We start from the raw sequence: 27,064 nt of genomic DNA on the forward strand, positions 1-27,064 counted from the left end.
ATATGCAGCCAAGTACAAAGCACGTGGCTTCCTTGGTAAAGGTCTGACTGAATTCTTCCAGTGCCTTATTTGAAGAACAAAACAAGCATTTATGGGGGATTTCTTTGTTCAGCAGTGCCTTGGAACACAGTATGAAATCTCCCAGCACCTGAGATGCAGCCTGATGTCATCCACCAAGGAGCAATGCAGCACAAATGAAGGAGCACAGAAACTACTTCAGCTAAGATATTTAGTTCATTCCAGCAGTAGTCTTATGATGAATGCTTTTAGGACTCAGCACTGCTTCTTAAGGGCTGGTTTTGGCTGTCCCGAGGTAGCTGATGCAAAATCAGTGCTGGCTGATGATGAGGTGGTGTGGCTGAACCAGAGCTTGGGAGCTGCTGGGCCCTGTGGGGGGCTACCCCTGTGCCACAGGGTGCTGCAGGCTTGGACAGGTGTCTTTGCTGGGTGGATGTCAGGCCTGGAGGAGGATGGCGGTGGTGGATGAAGTCCAGGTGGTGTTCCTCGGGGTTGATGCTGGGGCCTGTTCTGTTCACTGTCCTCACTGATGATCTGGATGAAGGGATTGAGTGCACCCTCTGTGAGTCTGCAGATGGCACCAAGATGGGAGGAAGCGTTGATGTGCCCGGGGGCCCTGCAGTGCAGGGACAGTGCGTGGCTGCACTGAGGCCAAGGGAAGTGCCAGGCCCTGAGCTTTGATGAGAACAGCTCCATGCAGTGCCACAGCGGGGCAGGGGGTGGAAATGTGAGTGGAGGAAAAGGGTTTGGAGGTGTCAGCTGACAGCTGGTTGAACTCGCGGTGTGCAAGGATGGCACCTGGCTGTGGCAGCAGTAGTGCATCCGACAGCAGCAGGAGCTCCTCCTGTACTCAGTGCTGTGCTCGGTTCTGAGCCCCTCAGCACAACAAAGGCATCGAGGTGCTGGGGTGTGTGCACAGAGGGGCACGGAGCGGCGAGGGGTCCGTGGGGGGACTATCCAAGCACTTTTGGGAGCGGCTGTGGGAGCTGGGATGGCTCAGGGCGGAGCAGAGCAGCTCAGGGTGACCCTACGTCCCGAAGGGAGGTGGGGAGCGGCCTCTGCTCCCATGTCACAGCGATGGGACGGGAGGGGATGGCCTCACAGCACCAGGGGACGGGCAGGTCGGTGATGTCAGCGCTGTTTCCACCATCCCGGGCTCTACGGGAACAGCTCCGGAGCCGCTTCTTCCACGCGCGGGGACGGGGCCGTGCGGGGCCGCCAGAGGGCGGACGGGAGCGGCGGGGCGGAGCGGAGCGGAGCGGAGGAGCGGCGATGGGGCCCCGACGGCCGCAGCGCTGACCCCCCCCCCCCGCCGCGGCATGGCCGCCATCATCAAGAAGCAGATCCTGAAGCACCTGTCCCGGTGAGGCGGCCGCAACTGTGTCGGTTTCGTGGGGGGGGGGGGGGAGTTGGGGAGGGTCGGCTCCGTGCTTTGGGAATAGCGGCGGTTTTTGGCTCCGCGCTGACCTTGGGCGGGTCCCGTTTTGCCTCAGTTTCCCCGCGGAGCCGCGTTGCGCGCTGCCTTTCGCAGCCGTAGAAGCGTTGGTGTCGGGGGGGGACCTCTGAAAGGCGATCGGGTCCCGCTCGGACACGGATGCACGCGGACACACACGGCTCCGTCCCCGGCCCGGGGGTCTCGGGATGGGGCACCGCCGCTCTGTGCAGTGCTTCACCGCCCCGGCTGCAAAACCGTCCTCACATCCAACCTAGGTCTCCCCGCTTGAAGCCTTTCCCCGTGTCTACGGACTGTCCCCTTTCCCAGCTCTCAGCCTGTCCTCGCACGGAGGTGTCCCATCCCTGGGGTCACTTCTGTGGCCCTCCTGTGTGCACTGTGCGGATGGAGACTCAGCGAGGGGCACAGGATCATAGCGACTAACCCAGAATCCCACGGGATCGGTGCTGGAGTGGGGACTTAAAACCCGGGGGTCCTTTCCCTGGAGTGCTCAGAGCTCCTGGATGCTGGGACGGATCCCTGCAGGCTTTAATTGAGCCCCACGACGTGTCCGTCTGCCAGGGCTCGCTGCTGGGTTTGTGGCCTGCATGCATTCCTGCTCATCGGACGTCGCAGGTCGCCAGGTTTCTCGTGGGGCTCCATCTCAAAGCACGGCACGTCCGCGGTGGATTCAGCCTCCGGACCTTTGCAGAGGTTCATGAGAGCAACAGCTCCCGCAAGCTGCAGCGGGGCTGAGCCTTATCCCTCCGTGCTGCTTTGCCCAGGGTTAAAGCGTGTATCTGGGGATGCTTGGGCTGATCCTGCCTCATTCTCACTCGAGTATTGCAGATGCTTTGCGGGAATGCATTTTGAACGGTGATTCTGTATTCAGAAGAGGACGTTTTTCCATTCCAGCTCTGTTTCCTGCAGATAGCTCAGCTTCACACTCCCTTTGGGTTTTTCTTTCTGCTCTGCTCATTTGCCTGGAAGAATTCAGCGCTGAATCGTTAACCTGCCTTTATTTCCAGCTTCCTATTTGCATATGAAGTAATTCCTTGTTCCTTTTGTTATCTCTTCCTTTGGAGCCAGGAGTGTGCTTTTGTTCCTTCTGTCTCTGCAAATTTGCAAGGAAGGGATGGGAGAGGCAGAAGGAGCAGGGAAACACGAAGGAGTTCCCACCCACCAGCTGATGGGGCTGAGTGAATCACTTATGTGTCCCATGGGGTGCCAGTGGCCGCTTGCAGGGAGCTGTGAAGCTGTTTCCCCACTGCTGTGGGTGTATTTTGGAGGGCTCTGCCTGTGCTGTGTGTGAGCTGGGACTTGGGGAAGGCAGTGTTCATCTCAGGGATTTCTCTATCATTGCATACGTGTCTTGGCTTCTCTTGGCTGCTTTGTTCTCCTCCTTCCCCAGCTTTGGAAGCTGCTAAATGAAGGGTAATATTTGGACAGCATGAGCTTGCTGGTGGGGGCTGAAGCCAAGCAGTGTCTGGCAGTGCAGGGCGGCCCAGTGCAGCGATCCTGCTGTCAGTTGTCACTTGCTCCTCCACTCAGGTGCTGAGCAGAGGAGGATGAGAAGCTGCGGAGCTGTGCTGTATTCAAGCTGCCCATTGGGATAAATCGAAGAGGTTTTAGGAGCAGAACTAAAATACCTCCTAGAAAACCAAACAGTTGGTTTCCATGTGCACGATGTAATGCTTTGGTGCGTGTACATGTAGGTCACATAGGCAGCCTGGAGTGCATCCCAGCACAGCACCTCCAGCTCACGGTGCTTTGGGCTGAGACACGACCACCTTGCCTCCTCCTCTTTCTGTTTGCAGTCACACATAACCTTGCAGCACGTAAAGCCCCTGCTGGCACATAAGCCTGCAGCATATCCTTATTAGATCAATTTAGCAGTTGGAAATATGTGGGTGTCACAGACTGCGCCTAGCTAGGGATGAACAAGGCTGCTGTGTGCTGTTATGAAATAACGTGGCTCTAAAAATCTCAGAATCCCTTCCGGGCCTTAAAAATTCATTTCTAATTGCCCCTTCCAAGCAAGGGCTGTTTCTGCTCCATGTGCACTGCCTGCTTCTCTGAGATGTCTCAGGTCTTTCTGGTTCTCATTTCTTGTCCTGAAGTGCTTTGCAGCACTGCTGTGTGCTTGAACACTGAGCTGCAGCTGTGGCCTTGCAGTGACAACCAAAGCAGTGCGTTGCTCAGAGATGACGTGTTGGAAACCCTCCACTACAGCAGGGCCTGCTGCCTCTAGCAGGGGTGCAGAAACCCTGGGGTTTCTTCCAGTTTCCTGACTTCAATTCTAAATTAACTGCCAGAAGTAGAAAAAGCATGGTGGGTAGGGAGAAAAGCGGGGAGATCACATCCGGGAATGGGCTGATGAAGTCTGTGGACCATGAAATGGTTTGGGCAGAGGGGACCTCCAAAGGACCCCTGCCTGGGACACGTGCTCTGCTGGTTCACGTCCTCCTCCAGTGCTCAGGGAAATTTCTCTTGCCTAAAGTAGCTGGGAAATAAGCGAAAGCACAAAATTGATGGTCAGACAGCCATTACTGTCCCATCTGCAAAGCATTTCTGTTCAGTCAGGTAACGGAATCACAGCACTAAGTTGGAAAAGTCCTTCAAGATCCTCAGGTCCAACCATCAGCCTGACCCTGCCGGGTCCCATCACCGAACCGTGTCCGTCTGTGCCACATCCACACATCTCAACACCCCCACACATGGAGACCCCACCACCTTTCTGGGCTGCCCCTTCCGACGCTTGGCTGCCTGTAGAGAAGTTCTTCCTGATTCTGATCTAAACCTCTCCTGGTGCCACTTGAGACCTTTTCCTCGTGTCCTATCGCTTGTCACCTGAGAAAGGAGATGGACTCCTCCTCGCTCAGCCTCCTGCCTGGAGGCTGTAGGGCAGTGGGGTCTCCCCTCCGCCTCATTCCCTCTGAACTCATGCATTTCACTTTCTCATCTCTTCACCAACTTCACTGCACTTCATCTGAGCATCCTTCCTGCAGGGACCTGAGCCCAGTATTTGAGGTGAGGTCTCACCAGGTGTCTTTCCAGCTGCTCCTCCCCAAGCCTGTACTGCTGCACGGGCTCCGTGTGACCGGTGCCCTTGCTGAATGCCATGCATCCAGACTCAGCCCATCCATCCTGATCCATCTGCAGAGCCCTCAGCCCCTTAGGGGAAGTTTTCTTATCTCACTCTTACCTTTTCATGGCTTTTTTTTCCCCCTAAACAATCAAATACTGAGAAACTGTATGCAAAGTCAAAAGCCTTGAGTGTTAGAGAGTTATTTAATAAACAGCTATTAATTCCTTGTTCAAACAGGGGTGGGGAAGGAGAGCATCCACATGACAGGATGTGACATTTGTCTTTCAGGGAAAGTAATCTCTGATGCTAATCAGGGTTGCTGTGCTGCACTTCACCAAATTGTTGTTGTCCTAAGTCAGCTGCTGACTGCAAGGTGTCTGCAACTGCTTCCACTCAGCTCAAGAGAGCAACGTGTGCCATTTCTGCAATGCTAAATGGGCTCTTATTAAAGCAAAAATTGCACTTCCATCACTCAGGATGCGTGCATCTTCCTGCAGCTGCTGGGCTTGGTGGAGCTGATGCAGTGCACCCTGGTGCTCTGCAGACCGAGCAGTCTGCTCACAGGAGGGGCTCTCCTCGGTTCCCCTCATTTCTTTGGGGCTCTTGGAGTGGGCTGCTGCTCAGCCTTATGTCATTGCTTCGGACTTCTTACCATTGGGAAAGAGAAATGTGGTTCAGATCGCAATGAATCATGTTCAGAATCTGAGGAGTGGGGCTTCTGCCTGGTGCGAGGGAGTGGAAGTGCTGTGTTTGCTGATATGCTTCTTCCTCATTTCCTTTTGTGTGTTTTTACTCACTTGAGGGTCAATCTTGGGAAATTCCCTGGCAGCTGGAGAGGGTTTGCATTCCAGACTCTGTGGGGCAGTGCCATTTAAACCTCCCCGAGCTCCCAGCCAGCAAACTGCAAACAGCAAAACCCATCCTCTGCACGGTGCAGTTCTGCCCTGCCAGCATCCCTGCCTCTGCCTTGCAGGTTCACTTGCACTTTGCTTTACCAATCTCCAAGCAGAGGAGCTGGCAGTGGTGGAAGAAATCCCCCTAATGTGGGGTTCAGTCATTTTTTATTTATTGTAGTGCTTTTGGGTGTGTGAGTGGGGAGGCAGCCTGCAGGGAATGCTGCAGTCTGTCTCATCTGCTTGGAAACGTCCGTTGCCCTCAAGGGTTTAACTTGACTTGAATTTCTTTGGCTGTAGTTGCATTGTATTGCATTGCAGCAGGTAACACTGGTCTGTGAGCTGAAAGGACTGATAAAGTGTTTTGTGGTGTGCCTCTACCCTTGGATTTGGGCTGTTGAGTGGCCTGGCCCTTTATCAGTGCACTTGGTGCTTGGACAAACAGAACAGTGTTTGTATGCACTGCTGCTGCCTTGAAATTGTCAGGCAGCAGTGCCCTGAATTCACACTGATAAGGAGCAGACCGGTGTGGTGCTGGGGTCTGATCATGTGCAGTGTGCAAGGAGCATTTGTGGCTGAAAAAGGGTGAGCTCATCAGGTTTATTGCAGCAGGACCAAACACTGCTGCCCACCCAGTGCAGCAGAGCTGGAGTCACAGGGATGGTTTCCATAAGGTGCAATGCTTTCCGTCATCTCAGCAATTAGTTCCTTTGCTATTGATCAAACCTCCTTAAATTCTGAAAGCCTTTATACTAATTAGGTTGATGGGGTGCTACCTGGGTTGGTACTGGAGGCCATACCACATACACACAATGTTGTGCATCAATTAGCCTCACTTTCTGCTGATTTCCCTTCCTTGGCTGCAGATCCATGTCCCTTGGTGTTGCGTGTGACAGTGACCAGGCAGATTGCTCTGGGGTTGTATGAAACCTACTTGTGTGGTTTTGTTTCCTGAAAGGGCTTTTCTTCTTCTCATGTGCCTTCAAGGCAGCAGTTTTCCTCCCTTTTTATAGAAGTTTTGATCCTTTGCCCAGTTTTATTTCCTCCAGAATTATCTTTCAGTTCATTCTCGGATGTGTTTTGCAGTCAGAGCTTCTGCTGTTGTCTTCCCCGTGCTTATAACTTTGACCTTTTCTTTTGCCACTCATGACTTTTTCTCCAAGTAAGAGTGACCTTTGTGGCTCATGAGATAAGGAGGGTGAGTATGAAGGGAACTGCCCTAGCACAGAGATATAGGGAACGCAGGACTCCCCAAACGAAGTGGTGGAAACCCCACGAGGTTGCCTGTCCAGAACTAACCCAGCTGGGGTAAGGAGCAAATCCACCTTGGCCAGAGTTTAGTGATTTTCCACATCTGAGTTGCTTAAAATACAATTTGTGTTCCCACTCAGAGCACACGTTCATCTTTTCCTCTATCCTCATCCTTCCCATGGCAAGAACTGTGCCTGCAGTGGTTTCCCCACAGCCCTTGTTGCTGTTGGTCTGTTTTCAGATGGTAGCTGACAATCTGCCCTCTCCCCAGCTCTCTGTGCTCAGAGGATTTTTCCGTCTGCAGTGGTGGCAGATGCAGTGAGTTGTTTGCTCCCACCAATAGATGATGTGTGGCACTAAATAAAATCAAGGTCGCTGGTGTCCTGCTATTTAGTTCTCACATATAATAACCATAGTAACAAAGATATTAATAGGGATGGGTGTATGGTTAACTGAATGAGTAATGCCGAATAGTATTGTAGCTGAGATATTTTACAGATGGTATAATTAGAATGATTATTGTGATGGAAAGAGACAGCCAAAATAAAGGAAAATGCTCACTCATGTCCTAGGCTCACTATGGGAAACTCCAAAGGAGCAATCTCCTGAAAGAGTTCCTTCCCCAGTGGTGATCAGCCCTTAAATGCAGTCAGGCTCCAGCCCTTCTGGTCACACAGGTGCATTGCCTTCCCCTGTGCTCCCATGGCTGACTCGGTGCTCAGCTCAGGTGGTCCATCAGTGGCTCAGGTTTTGGGAATCCCCAAAGGTCATGAGTTTCTGCAGAGAGCACGATGCTTTTCAGCCAGATCCCAAGGAGCTGCTGAGGTTTCACTCATCTGGGTGGCATTAGTTGCTTAGGAAAAGAGCAAGGCCTTCATTCTACTAAGAAATTGGGATGGCATTGTTCACGGCTGTGTGTGTGCTGACTGAAAGTTGTAATGCTCACATCATCCAAAATGGGAAGGAATGGGGGCGAGTGGACAGCGGGGAAGTGTCTCCTCAGCACAGCTGTTAGAAGCTTCCAGCTGTATTTCCCATCATCTTAGCTGCAAATGCAGGAAGGATTGTCCGTCACCTGAAGGCACTCTGCCAGAAAGCAGCTGTCACTCATGGCATGGGGAGTGGATGCATTTGTGCTTGTGTACACAGCTGCAGCACAACTCCATGAAGGGTGGGAAAAGATTTTCCACGTTGACTTTTGTCATGGTAATGTTAGCAGGCTCAAAAGGAGTGCTGTCCTGTGAGTTCACTGGCTTAGTGCTGCATGACTTCTTCAGTTAGGGGGGAAAATAAAGCAACTATCCCACACAGTCAGTTTTCCTAATAGCTGCTGTTTTCATTCATTTTTCTCTAGGCCAGCAATCTGTGCTGCCAAAAATGTTACTGCTGATGAGCATGAATGCAGCAAGCCTGCCAACAAGCAGCTAAAATTGTCTGCTCTCATGGCTCTGTCCTTCCCCTGACAGTGACCAAAGCAGTTCTTTTCAAGGAATTAATTTGGCATCTGTAAGCTTCCAAGTCCGTGGGCATGCAGCATCTCTGTCCCTTCTGTTTGCCCCACTAATGTGCGTTAGGTACATCAAAGTGTTTTACATCTGGGGATGCTTTCCTCTGCAGGGGGATGAATGGAGGGCAGGGAGGTGGTGATGAGCACAGCTTCAGGAATGTTTCATGGCATGGTTTGAAGGACAGAATTTCCTTGGGTTTAGGTCTGTGCTTCACAGGGGTTGCAGCTTTTGTTGCTCTGTGGTCGATGGGGTCTGCTGCCCTGTGGGGGCAGGACAGCACATCTTGGTGCACCAGCAGTCCCATTCTGAAGAGGCTCTTTGGCAGGCCCTGGCAGTGCTTGTGCTGCTTCCCTCATCTGCTCACAGGATTTCTGCAGCTGATCCCTGCAGATGAACGCGGACATTTGTTTTGGGCTGGCTCGTGTTTCGTGCTGCTCTCTCCTGCAGTGTCCAGTGTCACAGCTTCACCCAGCGTGCCCGGGGTTATTTTTGACTCACGTATGTGCTAAGTAAAGCAGTTCTCTGCTGAGACATGTCCTTACATTTTGTTTCTGCAGTACCCACCCGAGCGCTCAGCCCGGGATGGGGATGTCAGACAGCAGCAGTGGCTCGCTCCCCGTGCAGCCCTGCGAGCTTAACAGCACCGGCTGCTTTCCTCACTGCGACTGCTTTATTCTCAGAGCCCAGGCCGGAGTGAGCGTGATTGCAGCAGCTTTCAGCAGAGCTGCTTTGCTAAGGAGAAGCACATTGCCTCTGCAGGTGCTCACAACGCCTGTGTTCACACAGCAGGACTCAGCACCCAGCGCGTCGCTGCGTCTCCTTCCCCTCCGAGTGTTGTTTCTTTGCGCAGGGCTGGGACGCCGTGTTGATCTTGGCCTCCTGCCTGCGTGTGCCTAACCAGGAGGTCAGAGGGAGCGACGTGCTCAAAGCAGACGTGTCAGCTGCCCTGGGATGCTGGCACAGGTCCTTTGTGAGCAGCAGCTCCGGCTCAGGGAGGTGGCACAGAAGATCACACCGTGACAGAGGGATGAAGGCAGCACCGGGCAGACAGGCAGCAGTGTGCTGCTGTCCTGGTGGGGGCTGACATCAGCACCTCGTCACTGTGTTAACAAAATGCATTTTGGAAGGGCACTGTTCTTGCAGGAAGCCCTGGGCTGGCAGACAAGCTGCTGCTGCTGTGTGTCAGGCAGTTGGTGGCCTGGTGGCTGTGCCCGCTGTCATCCCAGCAGCAGTGCTCTGCATCCTCCTCCCCGCTGCTCCCTTTGGCAGTGCACCGTGCCCTGTGAGCCTTTCCCAGGGAGTCGGACCACACTGGTGGTGCTGGGAGAGATGGGTGACGTGTGACTGTGAGCCTTATCCTGGTTGTGCTGACAATAGGGTCTTTCTTCTGCTTTCTGGAGGGCTGTGCTGAATTAGAATGAGTATTAGCGTGGTGGAATGTGTGAAATAAGCTCTGGCCTCAGCAGTGAGTAGATCAGCTGGCAGGAAGTCTTCAGCTTTGTGAGTCTTGGGGCTTGGAGTCTCCATCCATTGCACTTAAATCTCAGGCCCATGAGGGAGATAGAATATAGGCAAGAATAAGCCACCGGGAGGAGGAGCTGGGAGCAGGGGGAGCAGTGTGCTGGATACCGTTGGGGAGGATGGGAGTTTGGGCTGGGGATTGGGTTGCACGCCTGGACCTGCTGACCAGAGAGTCTGCAAGGCTGCTGTTTAAAGAGACAGCAATAAAAATAATTTATGAATGCTCTTCTACTTTCCTCTGTCCTTATTACCTGGAAAAAAAAAAGGGGTAATAAAGCATTTCATCACTGACTTGGCACTCTTAGGGGGAGCACAGTTCTCCTGTTGTGGTTTGGCTTTGTTTTTGTCCCAGGGCAGTTCTGTTGAGTTCTGCCTTTCCTGGGCTTTAGGTGGAATTTTCAGTTCCTTGAACTTGATGTCAAAAGAAAAGTAAAATAAAGCCCCTACAAATGTCAAAATCTAAAGGGTATTTTTGGGTTTGGGTTTTTGTTTTTGTTTTTTTTTTTGGAAAAACCAACTATGTCTAAAAATGTCAAAAAGTTTTAACAAAGAAGGCAGATTTTTTTTACTTAACGTACCCTTGGGTCCCAGCAGCTTTGGCCTTGTTTCTAGAGTCTCTTCTTTCTTGTCTTGCAGGTTTACTAAGAATCTGTCTCCAGACAAAATCAACCTGAGCACGCTGAAGGGGCAGGGGCAGCTGACCAACCTGGAGCTGGATGAGGAGGTGCTGCAGAATGTGCTGGAGCTGCCCACCTGGCTTGCTATCACCCGGGTCTACTGCAACAAGGCATCCATCAGGGTGAGCTGCGATGGTGTCCCTGGGTTCGATCCACAGCCTTCATTGAATTCACCCTTCATTTGATATCCAGAGCATGCTGTGGTGTAGAACCTCACAGCTCAGCTGCATGCTTGCTTTAGCTCGTAACAAGCCTGTGTATATTAGTTTTAGATGATAATCTTGTACTGTACTTCAGAAATGGTGAAGGATGACTCCCTGCTCATTACCCCCAAGCACATTAGAATTTTTCAGACCTTTCTGTTTCACCATTTCCACCCATTTTCCTGTATTTTGATAGCTGAGCACTTCTCTGTGCCTTCCCTCATCCCCCCCCCCACCAACTTGTTTTTTTTTTACTGCTGAGGAATCAACACAGACCTCCAGCAGGAGTAGGAAGCAGAGACAAATGGAGTTATCTGAAAGCCTAGTTGTGCTGTGAGGTATCGTAAGATAAGTGGAGCTGAAGTCTTGGTTGTTGAAAACACAGCTCTTAAGAAACCTGTGAATGGCACATGTGAAAAGCAGTGCACTCCTTCAGCCCAGTGCTGGCTGCTTACATGTGGAATGAATGGCTGAAGTGGGGCACACATGGGCAGTTGTACTTTTGCACTTTGACCCCTCTTAGAAATTTTCCTCCTTGTGCTTTTTGGAGCGCAAAATTGATTTATTTTCAGTTGATGTGAAATGCCAGACTGTTTAATCTCGGCTGGTGCTAAGCATAGCTGCACTACTCGAATGCACAGTTCTTTAGGATATGGAACAGACTTGCTGTGATGGTTCTTCTCTGACAAGTGAGATTGAAAATGAGCCCATCTTACTCATCTGATCTGTTCTATTCGATTTTAGAGTCAGATCTGCTTCATATAGCACCAAACATTTGTTCTCCCTTGTACAAGTACTGCAGAGTAAGTGTGGCTGCAGTAATGTCAAATAGAATATTTCTGGTTTGTATGGAGTCTTCAAAGGAGTGACCTGACTTCCAGCAGCAACAATTAGTTGTAAATGCTGTATGGACAAGAACATTTTCCATAAAGGAAGAGGAGGAATCTGAATTTCACCTACTGAGCATCTATTACTCGTGATCATATACAAGATGCTAAAGCTAGGCTGGGCTTGTAGGGCTGGCAGCTGGAAGGTCTTCTCACTTGCTTTTCTGAGCCTGTTTGACCTGGATTTGGATATGATGAGCTGTCACAATGGTCGTTTCTCAGAGCAGAACTTTGAGCTCAAATGGTTCCCCACAGTTTCCTACGTTTTCCAATGGGGAGCTAACTCTTAATCCTGCCTTTATTGTTTCAGATCCAGTGGACAAAACTGAAAACGCACCCAATCTGTTTGGTAATGCTTATTCTCTTGTTCATTCCTTCTCTTGCTAATTCTGTGAAGGGAAACTGTGAAGTGCTTACTCCAGTGTTGGCCTGAAGCCTCCAGGCCCTTAGGGTGTAGGGGGAGGGGGAGTTGTGAGTATGGTTCTGTTAGAAGGTGGGTGACCTCCCATGAGATTCCCATTTCCCTGCAGGATGGGGTTGGGCTGAGCTCTCAGTGTGGTCCAGGACAACGTGGTGTCTGCTTTTTGCTTTCCTCCACTTCTGGGGATTCAGATTACCCAACAATTCTGCTATCGATGGTGTAAGAACTTTAGCATGAGTCTGAGGCTGCACAGCTGTGTTATACCAACCCTACAGTCCCAGACCTAAGGGTGTAAGGCTGACCTTGAGCCTTGGTCTTGTATTTACTGCTCCTGTGTTTTGTCTTCCTAGTACCTGGATAAAGTAGAGGTGGAGATGAGAACATGTGAAGAGCCTCGGCCGCCCAATGGACAGTCCCCCATTGCGCTTGCTGCTGGCCAGAGGTCAGACCCCTGAGCCCCATGGCTTCTTTCTCACATACTGGGGTATGGGTGTGGGCTGTTGCTCTCAACAATCAACCAGTGACCTCCAGGGATTCTGCTTTCAGTGGTTCTAATGTTGCTTACAAACCTTGGAGGCTCTCCATACGTACCGCAGTCTCTACCTGATGACTTAAAGGATCTTCTCTTTGCAGTGAATACGGCTTTGCTGAAAAGGTGGTGGAGGGAATGTTTATTGTAGTCAATTCCATCACCATCAAGATTCACTCCAAGGCCTTTCATGCTTCTTTTGAGCTATGGCAGCTTCAGGGCTACAGCGTGAACCCCAACTGGCAGCAGAGCGACCTGCGGCTCACCCGCATTACTGATCCGCAGAGAGGAGAGGTAAGGAGCCTTCACTTGTTGCACATCCCTATTTTTGTGCAGGGACAGCAGAGGAAAGAGATGTTGGATGGTTCCCTGCGGCCTTGTTTCATTCTGTGTCTTTAAAGGGTTTAGTTTAATCCTGGCATTTCCCTATTTTCCTCTTTCTGGATAGGTGCTGACATTCAAAGAGCTCACCTGGCAGACACTCCGGATTGAAGCAGATGCAACTGACAATGGTGATCAGGATCCTGTTACTACTCCTCTGAGACTCATTACGAACCAGGGGAGGATACAGATCTCTCTCAAGAGAAGGGTGAGTGTTTCACCCATCCTTTGGAGGATGCACTCTCCCTGCCCGCTGCAGTGACGACGTGCATTTCCTCCCACATCCCTCAGCAGTGGTTCATTTCCTTCACAAGTACTGAGCTCGAGCTGATGTATTGCTCTGCTTTCTGTTGGAAACAGCTGTGTTCTAACCAAATGTCAAAGCAGTTTATTTCCCAGGGGAGAATGGTGTGTGTGGAGCAAGTTTTAAAATCTGTTCTCTCATCCTGAGGAGATCTGTCATCTCTTTAGTGGGAGCTGGAAGTGTGCCGGCCTTGCTTTTAGCTGTCAGCAGAAGTGTGATGATGAGTGGATGTGATGATAAGTTGCAAAAAAATTGTCATCTCTTTTTTTTCTTCCCTAAATGGCCAGCAGTTTCCCTTCCAAAGAGAAGGTAGCTTTGGCTCCTTTCCTTCTCAGATGAGAGCAACGTGGGCATCCACCAGACGAGTTAACTTCTCTCTCAGATGGGTTTCAGGGCAGCATCTCTTCTTCGTGCTACAGCTTCTGTGTATTTAAGAAAAGTGTACTGTGGGCAGCCTTTAGTCCTTGACACCTTCTTGCTGTTTCCAGACCAAAGATTGCAATGTGATGGCATCTAAGCTGATGTTTCTCCTTGATGACCTTCTGTGGGTGCTGACAGACTCTCAGCTGAAAGCAATGATGAAATATGCAGAGTCTCTGAGTGAAGCCATGGAGAAGTCTGCTCAGCAGAGGAAGAGCTTGGCACCAGACTCTGTACAGGTGAGCAAGCCGTGGTTTGGATGTTGGCTTGTCAGGAAAGTGGAAAAGGCAGAGAACTCTTGCATTTCTGCAATTGCTCTCCTTTGGTTTACGTATAGCTTAGCAGTCTGTGTGAGCTGTAAAGCAGCTGTTCTGAGCAGTAACTGAACATCCCTTACCACTTGTTTTTATATTTTTTCCCCCAAATCCCATTCTGAGTAATCCTTTGATGGATGTCATAGAATAAATACATAGGGCAGAGGACAAAAAGTGTTTTGAGAGGAGGAAGAGGAATATGGCTGGTAGTGGAGGCACTGAGGAAGGGGGTTATGCACATAGTGCAGTGAGATTCCATGGAAGGAGGATCAGGAAATCTTTGCCCTCTTGATCTCAGTCTCAGAATATCTTCCAAGATGAGCTCTTACCATGCTTGTTTTGTTCTTAATAGATCACTCCACCAGCTCCAAGTAGCCAGCAGTCCTGGTCTCAGCCATTTGAAGTCAGCCCAAATACAACGAGCATCGGTCAGTACTTCGACAAACACGACATGAAGGAGTCTTCGTACCACCTCCTCATCTCACGCCTGGATCTGCACATTTGTGATGACAGTCACACTCGAGAGTCAGGTAACGGAGGGCTGCACTGGGAGGAAAAAGATACTCCAGTTGTTTTCTCTCTCTCGAAGGATTTTCATCTTGAAAATCTGATTGTTGTAGTGAGAGGCGTAATTGACAGGAGCCTGGGAAGCCGCGGGGTCTTGTAATTTGGTGTTGGAGATTCTGGATCTGGTTCTTGTGGTATAAACTATTGCCTTGTTACATTCAACTGCCCTTGTCCTCACGTAGGAAGAGATTTCGATTGAGCTCTTTAAAAGCAGATACCAGCCATGGTAACAATTGGTGATGGCAATCAAAGCAGCATTGTTCTGAATTATCCTGAGTCAGGGTTTGGATTGCAGAGCTGATGATAGTTTTCTTTGTTCCATTTTTCACAGGCACGTTGAAGCATGGGATGCTGGGAGGTGCTATGCAGCTGACCTTCAGGAGGATGGCTTTTGACTATTATCCTTTCCATAGGGCAGGTAAGGGGAGTGTGTCCTTTGAGCTTGAGAGAAAAAGAACTTGAAGAGTGGTGATACTGTGAGGCTTTGGGCAGGACAAAAAGAAAGGGCTACACAAATTACCTGGATCTTAAATCCTTATGCCAGGGTTAATCCAATTTATGGAAGATGGACAAGGTGTTGGCAGAGGAGAGTGCAAAGAAAGGAATGAGTTACTGCCTGTCATAAAACCACAAAGTGGGAACTTTGGATTTCTTTTTGGCTGCTTAAGCTCTGGACCTGGTTCTTCCATGTGCCTGATCAGTTTGGAAGGGTTGCATCCCAGGAGAAAATATGTTTGTGCTTAACTGTGGATGCAAGAAAAAGTGTCACCGTGGCATTCTTCTCAGTGCTTGTGTTTGAAACACTGGTGGGGGTAGCACCAGAATGTGGTATCGATCAAGGGGAATGCTTTACAGATTGATATTAGTTTAAGGGGAACAAGAGGGTGGGGGGTATGCAGGATCCCAGTTTTAAATCTGGTATGTTTAATTGAATGCAGGAGATGCCTGCAAGCACTGGGTGAGGTACAGTGAGGCAATGGAGACGCGGGGACAGTGGGCCAAAAGGTTGGTCAGTGAATTTCAGAGCAAGGTTGAGAAGCATTATGAAGAAATGGATGCTGCATTTGCCAAGACTCCACTTTCTCCCTTCAGAAAGAAACCAGGTAATGATGTTTGATAAAACTCTTGATAAAACTGGCAATGGTAACGGTTGTTCTCCATCCAGCAACATCTCTAGTTCCCTTTCACTGACTTAGCAGCTTGATCTGTTGTGTATAGCACACTAAAAATCGTAAATGTAATGGCAGAGTACAATGGATGTCCTATTGGAATAATACTGCAGCAAGAATGGGCAGACCTAGCCTACTTTTGTTCTTTAAATGAATTTATAATCAGCAAATGAAATAGCCTGGGCAGCAGGAAGTGAAGCTGAAGAGCTTCTGTTGGTGCAGATCACGCTGATCTTTCGTGGTGCCTTTCCTTTCCAAGTACTGAATGTTGGGTTTTCTTCCTGCCTGACTGTGCCATCTGTTTCTGATTTTGGGGCTGTTCTTTCTGCTCCGTAAGCACAGATGTGTTGGAGTTGATGGCGATGCTCACTACAAAGGAGTTGAGTAAAACCCTTCTGCTTTCCCATCCCCACAGATGCGTCGTTGAGCCCTCATAAGAGCCCCTCAGAGAAGGGCCGTGGCCCTCCCTCGAGCCTGCCCCAGCTCCAGCACCCTCCCTGGCACCGGCTTCGCTCCAGCTGTGTGCTGCTGCGCGTGGACGACTTGGATGTTCACCAGGTGGGGGTCTGAGCAGTGCCTGGGGACATCCACCTCATTTTGTCTGAGGAAGGAAATGTAACTGGGTATGGTGCAAATAAATGGCACAAATCTCCCTTAGTTTGGGCTCATCAACACTCCACAACCAAGGGACTGAATGCCATTGTTGTGTTGCTTGTGCAGCTTGGAGTGCTGATAACTGTCGTGTTCAGAGGAAGCTGCATGCAGAACCACAGTGTTTCTGTGCTCTCTGTGTTCACAATCACTTTCAGACTTCCTTAGATAAGCCCATGCATTCGAGAAGTTAGTGAGGATATGGACTTCTGACAGAGGAGGATTATATTTGCCCTCACTCTTTCTGACCCAGGACTAGAATAGATCAGCCCCTGAACCCACTGGGAGAGTTTGATCTGTATCAGATACTGTAATGCACTTACTGACATGCTGTTAATCCTGAAGAAAGTTATGATGGGATTCAGTTCTGTTTATTCATGTCACCTAAATCTGATTGTTACAGCTCTTTATAACAGTGACATGGGATATAAATCATAGAATGGCTTGAGTTGGAAGGGACCCCAAGGATCATCCAGGGCCACCAACCTCCAGATCTGGCACTAGCCCAGGTTGCCCAGGGCCCATCCAACATGGTCTTGAGCACCTCCAGGGATGGAGCACCCACTGCCTCCCCAGGCAGCCTGTTCCAGCACCTCACTGCTCTCTCTGTAAAGAGCTTCCACGTGACATCCAATCTAAACCTTCTCTCCTTGAGCTTAGAACCATTCCCCCTTGTCCTATCACTATCTACACTTGAGAAAAGTTGGTTCCCCTCCTGTTTATAACCCCCTTTTAAATTCTGAAAGAATATATTTATATATGAAGAGCTGAATTCCCTCGAAGGAGTGGAGCTGACAGTATTAGCAGGTAGAGGGAAGTTACTGGAAAGCTGAATGTGTTTGATGTGTAAATGAGACAGAGTGTAGGAGGCTGCAGGCTTACTGGGACAGTTTCTTTTGCCAAATGTAGGTTGTGCACAGCTGCATTACATTTGTGTTTTCAGGTTTCCACAGCTGGTCAGCACAGCAAGAAACCTTCCACCTTGCTGTCGTGCAGCAGAAAATTCCTGAACCTGCCCGATCAGGTCTCTGCAATCCATATTGAGTTCACAGAGTATTACTTCCCAGACAGTCAAGATTTTCCAGGTAATACACCAAGGTTAGCACCTTCTTTCATAAGTTTCTTTAAAAATCAGTCAGTGTTTTAATTCTTTCTATGGGTGTGTGAACCATTTTGAGGTTTCTCTGGGTGTCTGTTTCCATTCAGTTCCTGATGTCCACGTATTTACCTTTCCAAATTATTTTTTCTTAAAACCCTTGGAGATAGTGGTATAGAGTTTTACCTGGTGCAAAATGTGGAGGAGAAGTTGTATTTGAAAGATAATTTACCCCAGAAGGACATGCTTTGGTCAGCAGTATGTTGATTCGCAGTGGAGTGGGACCCCAGGGAGCTCTGAGTGCTCTGCAGCTGGTTCGGCGTGACAACTGGAGCACCTCACTGCTGCTTCTCAGCTTTGCACTTTCACTGAGAGATCAGTCTTGAGGTGGATGCTAAAGCCCTGTGCTGTTATTAATCTGTTTGGATTCTGTTTCATTCTAGTTCCTTGCCCAAACCTGTATGGACAGCTGAATGGTCTGACGCTTACCCTGGATACAGCAAGCATGCTGTGGATAAACCTCTTCTGTCTGGATCTTTATCGCAGCTTGGAGCAGTTCAAAGCCATCTACAAGCTGGAGGACTCAGGCAAACGTGATGAGCACTTGGATGTTCGATTGGATGGCTTCAGGCTGAAGGTACCACCCGTTCCCTCCTTTTCACTCCTCTCCCTCTCTGTTGAGGAAATAATGAGAGCAGGAAATAGCTGGAGCCCAGGATGAGCAAACGAAGCCTCCACCTTTCTTCTGACCACTGCTTGCATTGGTTTTGTTTTCATCTGTGAGCAGTGAAACAAATGTTTGAGTACTAGTTCAGAATAGACAGACAAGTCAGTATGAAAGCAGTTTCAAGGAGAAATTGCTGGTTCTGCTAACCAGAAGTTGCTTTCTGGACTTTGGAAATCACTTTGACTCATACCATTCCCAATGGGCATGTGTCTGTTGCATTGACAGCCTATGGCATTGACCTCTCTAGATGATATTTTCCTTGTGTCTCATTTCTCTTCCTCAATTTGTAAATTTTATCTGATTTCTCAGATGAGGATGTGTTGAGAATCTAGTTCAGCTCTTGGGATTTTAGTAGAGACCAAGACATCACGGTTGTTTGTATATTCCACAGCTGAGTTTCTGTGTAAATGACCAGAATGGGGTGCTGTTCGTTTCCCCCCAAGGCTGCTTTAGTTGTAACATCTTTCTGTTTTTTGCAGCTCAGCATTCCTGTGGAGAAGAAAGTCACTGACCATCAAGATCGTCCGCAGGCGCTCTGCGTTCGCGCAGCAGAGATGACTGCCACCAACACCCGCCATGCTCCCTTCTGCAGCTGCCAGGACCTCCAGAGCCTCTTCCGTAAATTTGCTGGCTCAGAGTTCTTCCACTCCAGCTACACCCAGTTCCCAAGGTCTCAGGACAGTTTTAACCTCCTCCATACCCTTTTCTTGCGCCATGCCTATGAGGTGGACGATAGACCTCGGAAGCACATGGGTTTTCCTCAGCCATTGCGCAAAACCTCTGCCTCTGAAGATCTGTGGTCTGTGAACTTCACTGAGCTTTCCCTGGACTTTGAGGGTGCTGAGAGCTCAAAGGGCAGAGCCCTTAGCTTTATTGACCCATTTCCTCTTTCTGTTTGGGCCTGTCTTCCCAAGAGATGGGGACAAGCTCAGATGTCGAAACGGCAGCAATCGTCTGTCTCCGATTTGAAAATCAAGCCTTCTGCCAGCTTTAGCCATCACTCCAAGAATGAGAACCTTTCCAGAGAGCAAGGGGTTTGTCAAAGATCAAGAACTGACCAGGATCTGAAGAACATCTACAAGGCCCCAGAGACGATGGATGCCTTGGGAGAATCTGAGTGTGAATTTGATGATGGAGTAGATGTCAAAGAGCTGGAAGCCTCTGCTGATATCCATGTGCTTTTGTCTTCCCCTGTCCACGTCAAAGTTCGTCTCAATCACTACCAATACTTGGTGCTGCTCAGGATGAAAGAAGTTCTGCAAACACTACAGGAGCAGCTGACCCAAGATACCCAGGAGGTGACAGGGTGTCCTTTAGATCCCATGTCCGCTTCTGTAGGAGTTATGTTCCACAGTGCTGAAGTGGCCCTACTCATGAACCCCACACCAGGCTCCTGCTTGGAGCCCAAATCCCTGGACTCAGATACAACAAGCCTGATAGAGTCAGAGCTCTCACCTTCAGACAGCAAGGAGGGACTGGCAGCTGAAGAGAGGGAGCTGACAGCCGAGGAGAGGGAGCAGAAATCTGAGACAGGTTCAGAAAAGGGAACGTGCAGTACCACAAAGGTCCCAGAGGACAGTGAGATTGAGAGCACAGGTGCCAGTGTAACCGGTGTGCTGCTGGAGGGGCTTCCAAAGTCTGCAAGTGATGGAGCTCTGAGCACAGCTCCACAAAGTAAGAGCGTGGAGGAGAAGGGTCAAATAGAGGAAGCACGTGAAGCTGTGGAAGCTCTGGTTGCAGAAAGAGCAGAAGAGCCCAGTGGCCATCCTCAGAGCCCTCCTGCCCTCCCTGCTAGCCCAACCTCAACCAGTGCCGGCCCCGTGGGAGGAGGAAATATTACTCTCAATGGGCAGGCAGATCTCATCCCTCTGAAAAACCTAGAGGTGGAGCTGTCTAGTGCTCTGCATATCACCAAGGATGCCACCAAGGAAGCTCTGCATGTGACTATGGACCTCACCAAAGAAGCTATGTCTATAACAAAAGATGCTCTGAGCTTGAGCCGGGAGAAGATGACCTCTACCATGCAGAAAGTGCTCTGTCTCCCCCCAGCCAAGTGAGTGGGCTGTCCTCCTGCAAGGCTGCTGGGAAGGAAGGAAGATGTAGAGCAATTACTCCCTTTCTCTCTGTACCATTTGGACCAGAGATATGCTAGCCCTTCATCTCCTGGGGATGATAAGTGTACTAAAGCCTGCATTGCAAGCCTGCAGGGTCTAGCGCAGTACCTTTATCATCCTGATGCTGAGCTGTTTGCCTTTGTCCTTTTCTTTGCTTTATTGTAGGGATTCTGTGCCCAAAGCAGAAGAGGGAGCAGTGACCCCGGGCGGGGGTGGCAGCAGCCGGATGCGTTTCTTCTCCATGAAGAGGACATCGTCCCAGCATTCCTTTGACACCACGTCTGTGGATGGGAGTGGTCCTGAGGATGGGCTGTCTGTGGACAGCGATGGCAGCGATGGCTTTGTAATGCTCACAGACTCTGGTAACCAGGGTCCAGCTGTGTCCTATTCCCCGCTCTCATTTCACACCACGGTTGGCTCTGCTTTTGTAGATGGTTTTTTTTTGTTTTTTGAGGTGAAGAGTATAAATGAGTGGGAAGGGTCCCCAGCACCATTACAGTGCTCCTCTGAGGCATCTAGCTGTAGCAGAGCGAGAGCCACTGTGCAGGTGGGCAAATGTCCCACAGCTATGAGGAGGGTTTCGTGAAGGGTGGTTGGGAATAGGGTACGCTGCGCATCGCAGTGAATGTCCTTCATTTCTTTGCTTAGGTTTGTCTGAGGAACCAGAAAGTGTTCTCTGGAGGATGGTTTAGGCTGAGAGGTCATGAGATTAAGGCAGATGCTGAGAGCAGGACTGCTGAAAAGCAGAAAAAGAAACAAGAATTGAGCTGTTGTCGCCACTTCTGTTTCAGAGCCCAGCCTGGACCCTCTCCCTTCAGGGCATCTCCTCAGGGTGCACAGCAATGCAGGCAGCAGAGCAAACCTGGAGACAGCAGACGAGGGTGGAGCATCTCCTGAAACAAACAGCTCGACTTCACAGAGTGGAGAAGAGCCCAGCCTGCAGCTGGTCAGGGCTTCGTTCCTTCGTCTGTGAATCTTTGAACCATCCGGTGCTGTTTCACCTGACCTGAGTTTGTCTCTTGTCATTTAAGGTGTCTGTCCTTGTGCTGAAGATGAACGAGGTGAACTGTGGGATAGAGGCACGAGGTGATGATTTGTCTGTTGCTTTACAAGTCATGAACGTGGCTCCAGAGCAGCTGAACAATGTTAGGATGTGGCACTACTTGCGTGGCTACGTGGGTAAGATTCTGGCTTTTACAGTTGGCTCCTGTAAGCCACTCTTCCATTTTAACTTCTGTGCTCACGAAGCTGAAGGACCTGTACAGTCGAGCTGTGTGGTGCCCACCACAGCGGAACTTTCATCCTTGATAGGGCAGTTTTACATTTCTTCTAGGATGCATGAAATAAGTGAGGAGGGATAAAGCTTCCAAGGGAAGCCCCAAATTATCCCCACTCTGAGAATAATCCTTCCAGGCTGGGGCACTTCCCTACAGATTTATTCAATTTTTAAACAAACAAACGAATGAGAAGCACTGGAGCAGCTGCATCACAAAGCTTCTAAGTGCAAACGTGGAGTGGTCAGGCTGTTATTTATGTGTGCTGCCTGTAGCCACGAGAGGGCACAACAGGTACAAGGTTGTGTGGTGGGGAGCAGCTCTGGGAAGCTGAGAGGTGAGGTTCAGCTCGTGCTAATGCCAAATGAAGGCAAGTTTTGAAATGCTGAGGGAGGTGGATGGGTCTGAGGTGATGTGAACTCCCACTCTTTTGAAACCTGGTCTCATTTCTTGTGAGAGATGGCTGCAGACTGCTGCCATTGTGAGCTTGACTTCGTTCTGCACTTGGACAGCAGAGGGCTTCTCAGGATACCTGTTTTGACTGTTCAAGAAGCGTTTAGATGAGGTGCTAAGGGATTGGATTTAGTAGTTGGGTAGGGATAGTGATAGGAGGATGGTTGGACTAGATGATCTTGTAGGTCCTTTCCAACCTTATGAACCTATGAACCTATGGACTGTATGTCTTAGTGCTGATGCCATCTCCTGCAGTGAGGTCTTTGAGGGACGTACTTCAGTGGGCATTTTGGTGATGGGTTCATGGGTTGGACTGTAGTCATAGTGCTCTTCTCCATCCTTAACGATTCTGTGCTTCACTGATTCTTTGTGCTTCAGGAGATGCAGACGTGGAGAAGCCTTCAGGCCCTGAAGCTGCCAGGACCCAGCCAGAAGTGTGCTTGCGTCTTGAAGCAGGACCTACTGCTGCTGTGCATTCCCCACTCGCAGTTCAGAACGGCTTCCTCCAGATGCTGCTCCACAGTTACACAGCAGAGCTCTCCATGTCCTTCCTCACCAACCTCGGCCCCTTCCTTGAGGATGAAATTATCCCAGAGGTGATCCCCATGGAGATAGAAGTCGTGGATGCCAAAATCACCTTGAAGGTGAGTGGGGAACCGAGGTGGTATCCTGAGTAGAGCTCACCTGCAGCATTCTGCTTGGGAAAGGATGTTGTGGGATTGCTGTGGCATTCTGCTAAGGTCCTGTTTCCCTGAATGTGTTTTATTTTGTTTCTAGTGGACAAACGGGTAACACAAGCTCAGATTGTGGGGAAATAGGAGCCTGACATTCAGATTCTGTCCCCAGCTTTGTTGGTGACCTATTTGCAGACTCAGAGGAAAGGGAATTAAATGCCTCTTCCCCAAGTGCTAGTGTGAAATGAGAATTATTTGACCTTTTCAGTCAGCGAATGAAGAGTGAATAAAAAAAAAACATTATGTAAGAAGTGATATTTAGTGGGGGGACAAAACTGACTGTTTTTTTCTGAAAGCACTGAGTTTGCTCCACTGGCGAGCAGGAACCACAGCAACATGAAAGTCTCCAGATTAAATGATGCTGGCTTCGTTTCAATAGGTTTTTGACTCGGGAAATTGCAGGACCACTGTGAGAGCTGTCTCAGGGGAGATGGCCTCTCCCCAGCCTTTCTTATGGATGCAGCAGAACTGTGCTGTGATCTGTGGGAGTCCTTTTTGCACAAGTTATGTCTCACGTGCAGCTCTGTGTGAATAAAGCCAGGCTTTTCCATATGGTGGGTGACCTTGGTGAGCTCTGGTAGTGCTGCCAGTTGCTCATGCTACCCCTGTGATGGCTGGGGACAAGGGGAACCCTTTGCAGGGCTGCCAGAGCTGTTACAGCAGTTAATCTCTTTTTCTGCCTTTTTGTTTGTTTGTTTGTTTTAATTTTTCAGGATGACAGCCCTCAGATATACCCCACCTCCCCTGGCCCTGTTCCTATCACATTGGCAATAGATCACGTCCTCGTGAAGCGCAGAGATGATGGAGTTTTCTACCTAACAGGTCAGAAATGTCAGGGAATGTGTTCTATCCCCCAGGCCTTGCTGGAGGTAGATCTGCTGTGCCTGTTCCTAGAGGAAGCTGGAGCTAAAATGTGATGGTTGCTGCTGGGAGGGATGCACTCTGCTGTGTGGGCTGTCTGTAATTCTGATTCCTACAGTCACTTCTGCCAGAATGGGCAGATATCTTCAGTGCAAGCATCTACAGCCTTTGGCTGCTCTGCAGTACCATTTGCTGGCTGTAGGCATTCCTACCTTTCCACTTCTCACTGCTTTTGTTGGATTGTTTGGACAGAAAACGTGACACCTGAGGCAGAACAGTTTAATACCTAAAACAGGGCCTGGATTCATGGCTGCTGTTTCCTTGAGCTCATACAGTCAGGACACATTTCTGCATCTTCCCTTGGTTCAGCTTCTCCATTTTATAGTGGGGATAATACATATATTTTTTCCTATTTAAGACAAAAAGAACACCAGAAGTTTTTCTTTTAGCCTAAGAAGCCTCTCCTGTAAATATCTACACCAGAATATTTTCCATGCTTTTTTTTTTTTCCCAGCTCCACGAGGGGAGGGCTCCTCGAAACTGGAAAAACCTGTGTCAGTTCTTCAGGATCAGAAGGCACAGTGCATCTTGGCAGCACCAACAGGAGGGATACGTGGACTGCAGGTGAGTCACTGCTGCCTGGTGCTGTCTAGACAACTAGATAGCTGGCAGTAGGCTGGAAAACGACTCTTTTGTCTGCATCTGTTTGCAGTTGCTGGTAGGTGTGGTGTGTTGCAGATAGGGAGCGCACACAAAAGCAGTCTGTGCCTCCTTTCACAGGCATTCAGGGAATTAAGGGATCAGCTAGCTTGCTGCAGGTCTTACTCCTGTGGCTAAAAATGTGAAGAGAAGTCTTAGGAGAAAGTAGTCATTAGAAATGGCATCAGTGGCAGCCTGAGCTGACTCCGGTGACAGTATGGAAGTCCTCAGGCACCATCAGAGTGTACTCCTGCAAATCAAACTGGGTCACTGTCAGCGAGCTTTGAGTGTAGATCAGTGTAGTTAGATCTGCCCTGCTGCTTACCTTTGTAAACTCCTGCTTTGTTTTTGTTTTTGTTTTCCCCTCTGCCTCTTGTAGTTAAAGGAAGTGCCAGAATTGGAGAGAGAGCTTCAGAATGTGAAAATAGCCCTTGCAGAAGCCAACATGGACAAGGCTCGCCTTCTGCAGGAAATTAGGAAATACAATCCCCTCTTTGAGCTCTGACAGTAGGCTGCAGCTGCTCAGGAGGAGTGGAGACCACCACCAGCACTAAGGCAGCGAGTTTGATTACACTGCTGCCAAACAGGTCAACCTCCTGGAGACTGACCATCACAAAGATGGAAACCAACTGTGATTGCAAAATACTCTTCGTACAGGGACAAAGGACAGAGCTCAGCTGAGCAGCACGGAAGGAATGAGGAGTTGTGTGCTGCTACTTCCCTCTGTCCTGGCTACATGGTGCTACCACCTGCCTCTGAACCAGGGCAGCATTCAGTCTGCAAACAAAAGGCCTGAGGTTGGTGTGGGGGCACCGTGGCTCTTCATCCACGCGGTGGTAGTGACGGTCTGAGCTCAGCCCTTCTGTCTGGAGGTGGTTGGTGTGAGGGTTTCTGCTTCCTTCAGCCTTCCTTTTGGTGTTCTTGCCCAATGACACAAAGGAGTACAGTTCAGTTCACCACACTGAGGGGTGGCAGAGAATAGGGAGGGCAGAAAACCTGGCTTGAAAGCACGTGTTGTCACACAGAGACAGAAAGAGAGGTCAGTGGGTGCGAGAGACACAGAAGGGATTTCCCACATGTGGAGGAAGGCTGCTACAGCTCATCAACCTCTCAAGAACAGGGCCAGGGTAGAAAGAAATGCCTCCAGGTTTCTTTTTCCACCAGTAGGTGGTGTTGTATTAGACTTAGTCTAGTTCTCAGTCCTGCAACATTTGGCTTTATTGATGCAGAAGCAAAGAGGAATCCATTATTTCATTACCAAGTGCTGTTTAATCTGTCTTTAATTTTGCAGTCAAAGAATAGGCGTGACAGAAGTTGGCTAAATCATGGAATGAGACCTTTGTGTTTCCTTTGGATGTCCTTAAACCATTCTGCTTCCCAAGTTTCATTGATGGAGAGGGGGAACACAAAGAAATAGCTGTCTGCATTCCTACAGGGTCACGTATTTTAACAGCACTGAGCTCATGCCCAGTCTTAAATGCCTTTTAGCAGGGATGCTGATGTGTGGATCAGGAGAAGGGTGCTGAGCGGGGCCCCCTGGGTGGAGGCTGGGTGTGTGGTTTCTTTGCTCTATTAGTTCAGACTGTGTGCTGAATGAGGAGCAGCCGTGAGGGGCAGAAGTTTGTTGTGAAGGGAGAAGCTGTTACAGAGGGGAATTTGTGCTGCTCTGGTACAGCGTGGTGGATCTTTCACCCCCATCTGTGCCTGGGGTGAATGCCCATCCATCTCTGTTGAACGTAGCACCAGTACTGCGTGCAGAGTTCGTGGCAGTTCAGCACACTTCAGGCGTGGGATTTCTCCAGGTGCATTTTCTGATTGTGTCAAGGCACACAGTACCCAAAACTTTCTTCTTTGGGTTTTTTCTTTTTTTTGGTGTGTGTGTGTGTAAGCATTACTTTGTTGTAATTAGATTAGCTAAAGTAAAAGATTTCAATCCTGCTTGCTATGCAAGGAACAGCCTCTGATTTACAAGCCATGAGTAGGTGAGGCCTGGGAGCTACACGAAAGAAGGAAACAATGTAGGAGCTCAGTTTGCTGTGCTTTGCCCAGCTCTGGAGCTGCTGAGCAGATTACAGGCACTTCAATAGACACTTCTGGTATCATTTGAGTCCTCCTTTAGCTAGTTTAGGGACATATTTGCAGTGATCTTGGGTGCAGAGGTGCTGCTGGCTGTGGTTTGTGGAGAACTGGGTGCATCCCTTGCTGTGTTTGTTCGCTCACCCTCTGAAAAGGAGGGTATGTAGGAGACAGAGGGTGATTGTCTGCTGTCACTGTTAAGATCGTTGAGGTTTGCTGTCTGACTCCATTAGGCTGAAGGTAGCCCTGACTCACGTTTATTGGATGCAGTGCTCAGACACAGGATCTGAACAGCCTCTGGGCAGACTGTGCTGCTGAAGTGCAGTGTTAGTGGTGTCTTTGCCCTGAGCAGTGCCTGCAATTGGCTGTGACAGCAGCAGTGAAAGCCTGACCTTCCTTCTGGAAACTGGAAACGGGCACAGATGAGTGGAAAGGAAGAGGGTTCGCCTTTGGCAGAGGGCTGTGTGCCGCTGCCCGCTCTGCCCGGGCTGTTCCTGATGTTCAGTGCTGTGCCTTTCACAAGTTTGCTTTCCCTCCTCCTTGGGAGAGGCCCTCTCCTCCTGGTTCTTGTTAGACAACCTTGCTGTGTTCTCTGGAGCACTTCTGTGATGCATCCTGGGTGCACAAGTCGGATTTGTGTTGCTGCGTGTGATGGAGGAATGTTCCAGAGCAGCCTGTCATGCTTTTCTCTAGAGGAAAATGCACTTTAACTTTCTAAGCATCAGCAGGCACTTCCTTCACCAATACTGCCTCGTGCATAGAATCCAGAAGTAAAAGCAGGGGTCAGAAGTGCAAG

The 27,064-nt window shown here is 49.6% G+C and overlaps 1 protein-coding gene across 3 annotated transcripts; it reads left to right on the forward strand.

Annotated features, from left to right (window-relative positions):
- Positions 1-1,323: 1,323 nt before the first annotated feature.
- On the forward strand, positions 1,324-25,782 carry BLTP3A (bridge-like lipid transfer protein family member 3A). Of its 3 annotated transcripts, XM_065740268.1 has the most exons (21): positions 1,324-1,381; positions 10,348-10,510; positions 11,789-11,827; positions 12,250-12,341; positions 12,533-12,722; positions 12,877-13,017; positions 13,602-13,772; positions 14,200-14,377; positions 14,746-14,832; positions 15,353-15,517; positions 15,999-16,141; positions 17,178-17,319; positions 17,774-17,967; positions 18,537-20,110; positions 20,337-20,533; positions 20,963-21,117; positions 21,203-21,350; positions 22,277-22,542; positions 23,346-23,454; positions 24,008-24,117; positions 24,572-25,782. In XM_065740268.1, the coding sequence occupies exons 1-21, from the start codon at positions 1,338-1,340 to the stop codon at positions 24,695-24,697; spliced, it is 4,434 nt and encodes a 1,477-aa protein (XP_065596340.1). In that variant the 5' UTR covers positions 1,324-1,337; the 3' UTR covers positions 24,698-25,782. The 3 variants fall into 3 exon arrangements, with proteins under 3 accessions (XP_065596340.1, XP_065596342.1, XP_065596341.1); XM_065740269.1 differs by lacking the exons at positions 1,324-1,381; positions 10,348-10,510; positions 12,250-12,341 and having other exon boundaries at positions 11,799-11,827; XM_065740270.1 differs by lacking the exons at positions 22,277-22,542; positions 23,346-23,454; positions 24,008-24,117; positions 24,572-25,782 and having other exon boundaries at positions 20,337-20,514; positions 21,203-21,310.
- The last annotated feature ends 1,282 nt before the right edge of the window (positions 25,783-27,064 follow it).

Source organism: Cyrtonyx montezumae, unplaced genomic scaffold, assembly GCF_038088225.1.
Source record: "Cyrtonyx montezumae isolate F1298 unplaced genomic scaffold, pur_monq_1.0 scaffold_26, whole genome shotgun sequence".
NCBI classification, from domain to species: Eukaryota; Metazoa; Chordata; class Aves; order Galliformes; family Odontophoridae; genus Cyrtonyx; species Cyrtonyx montezumae.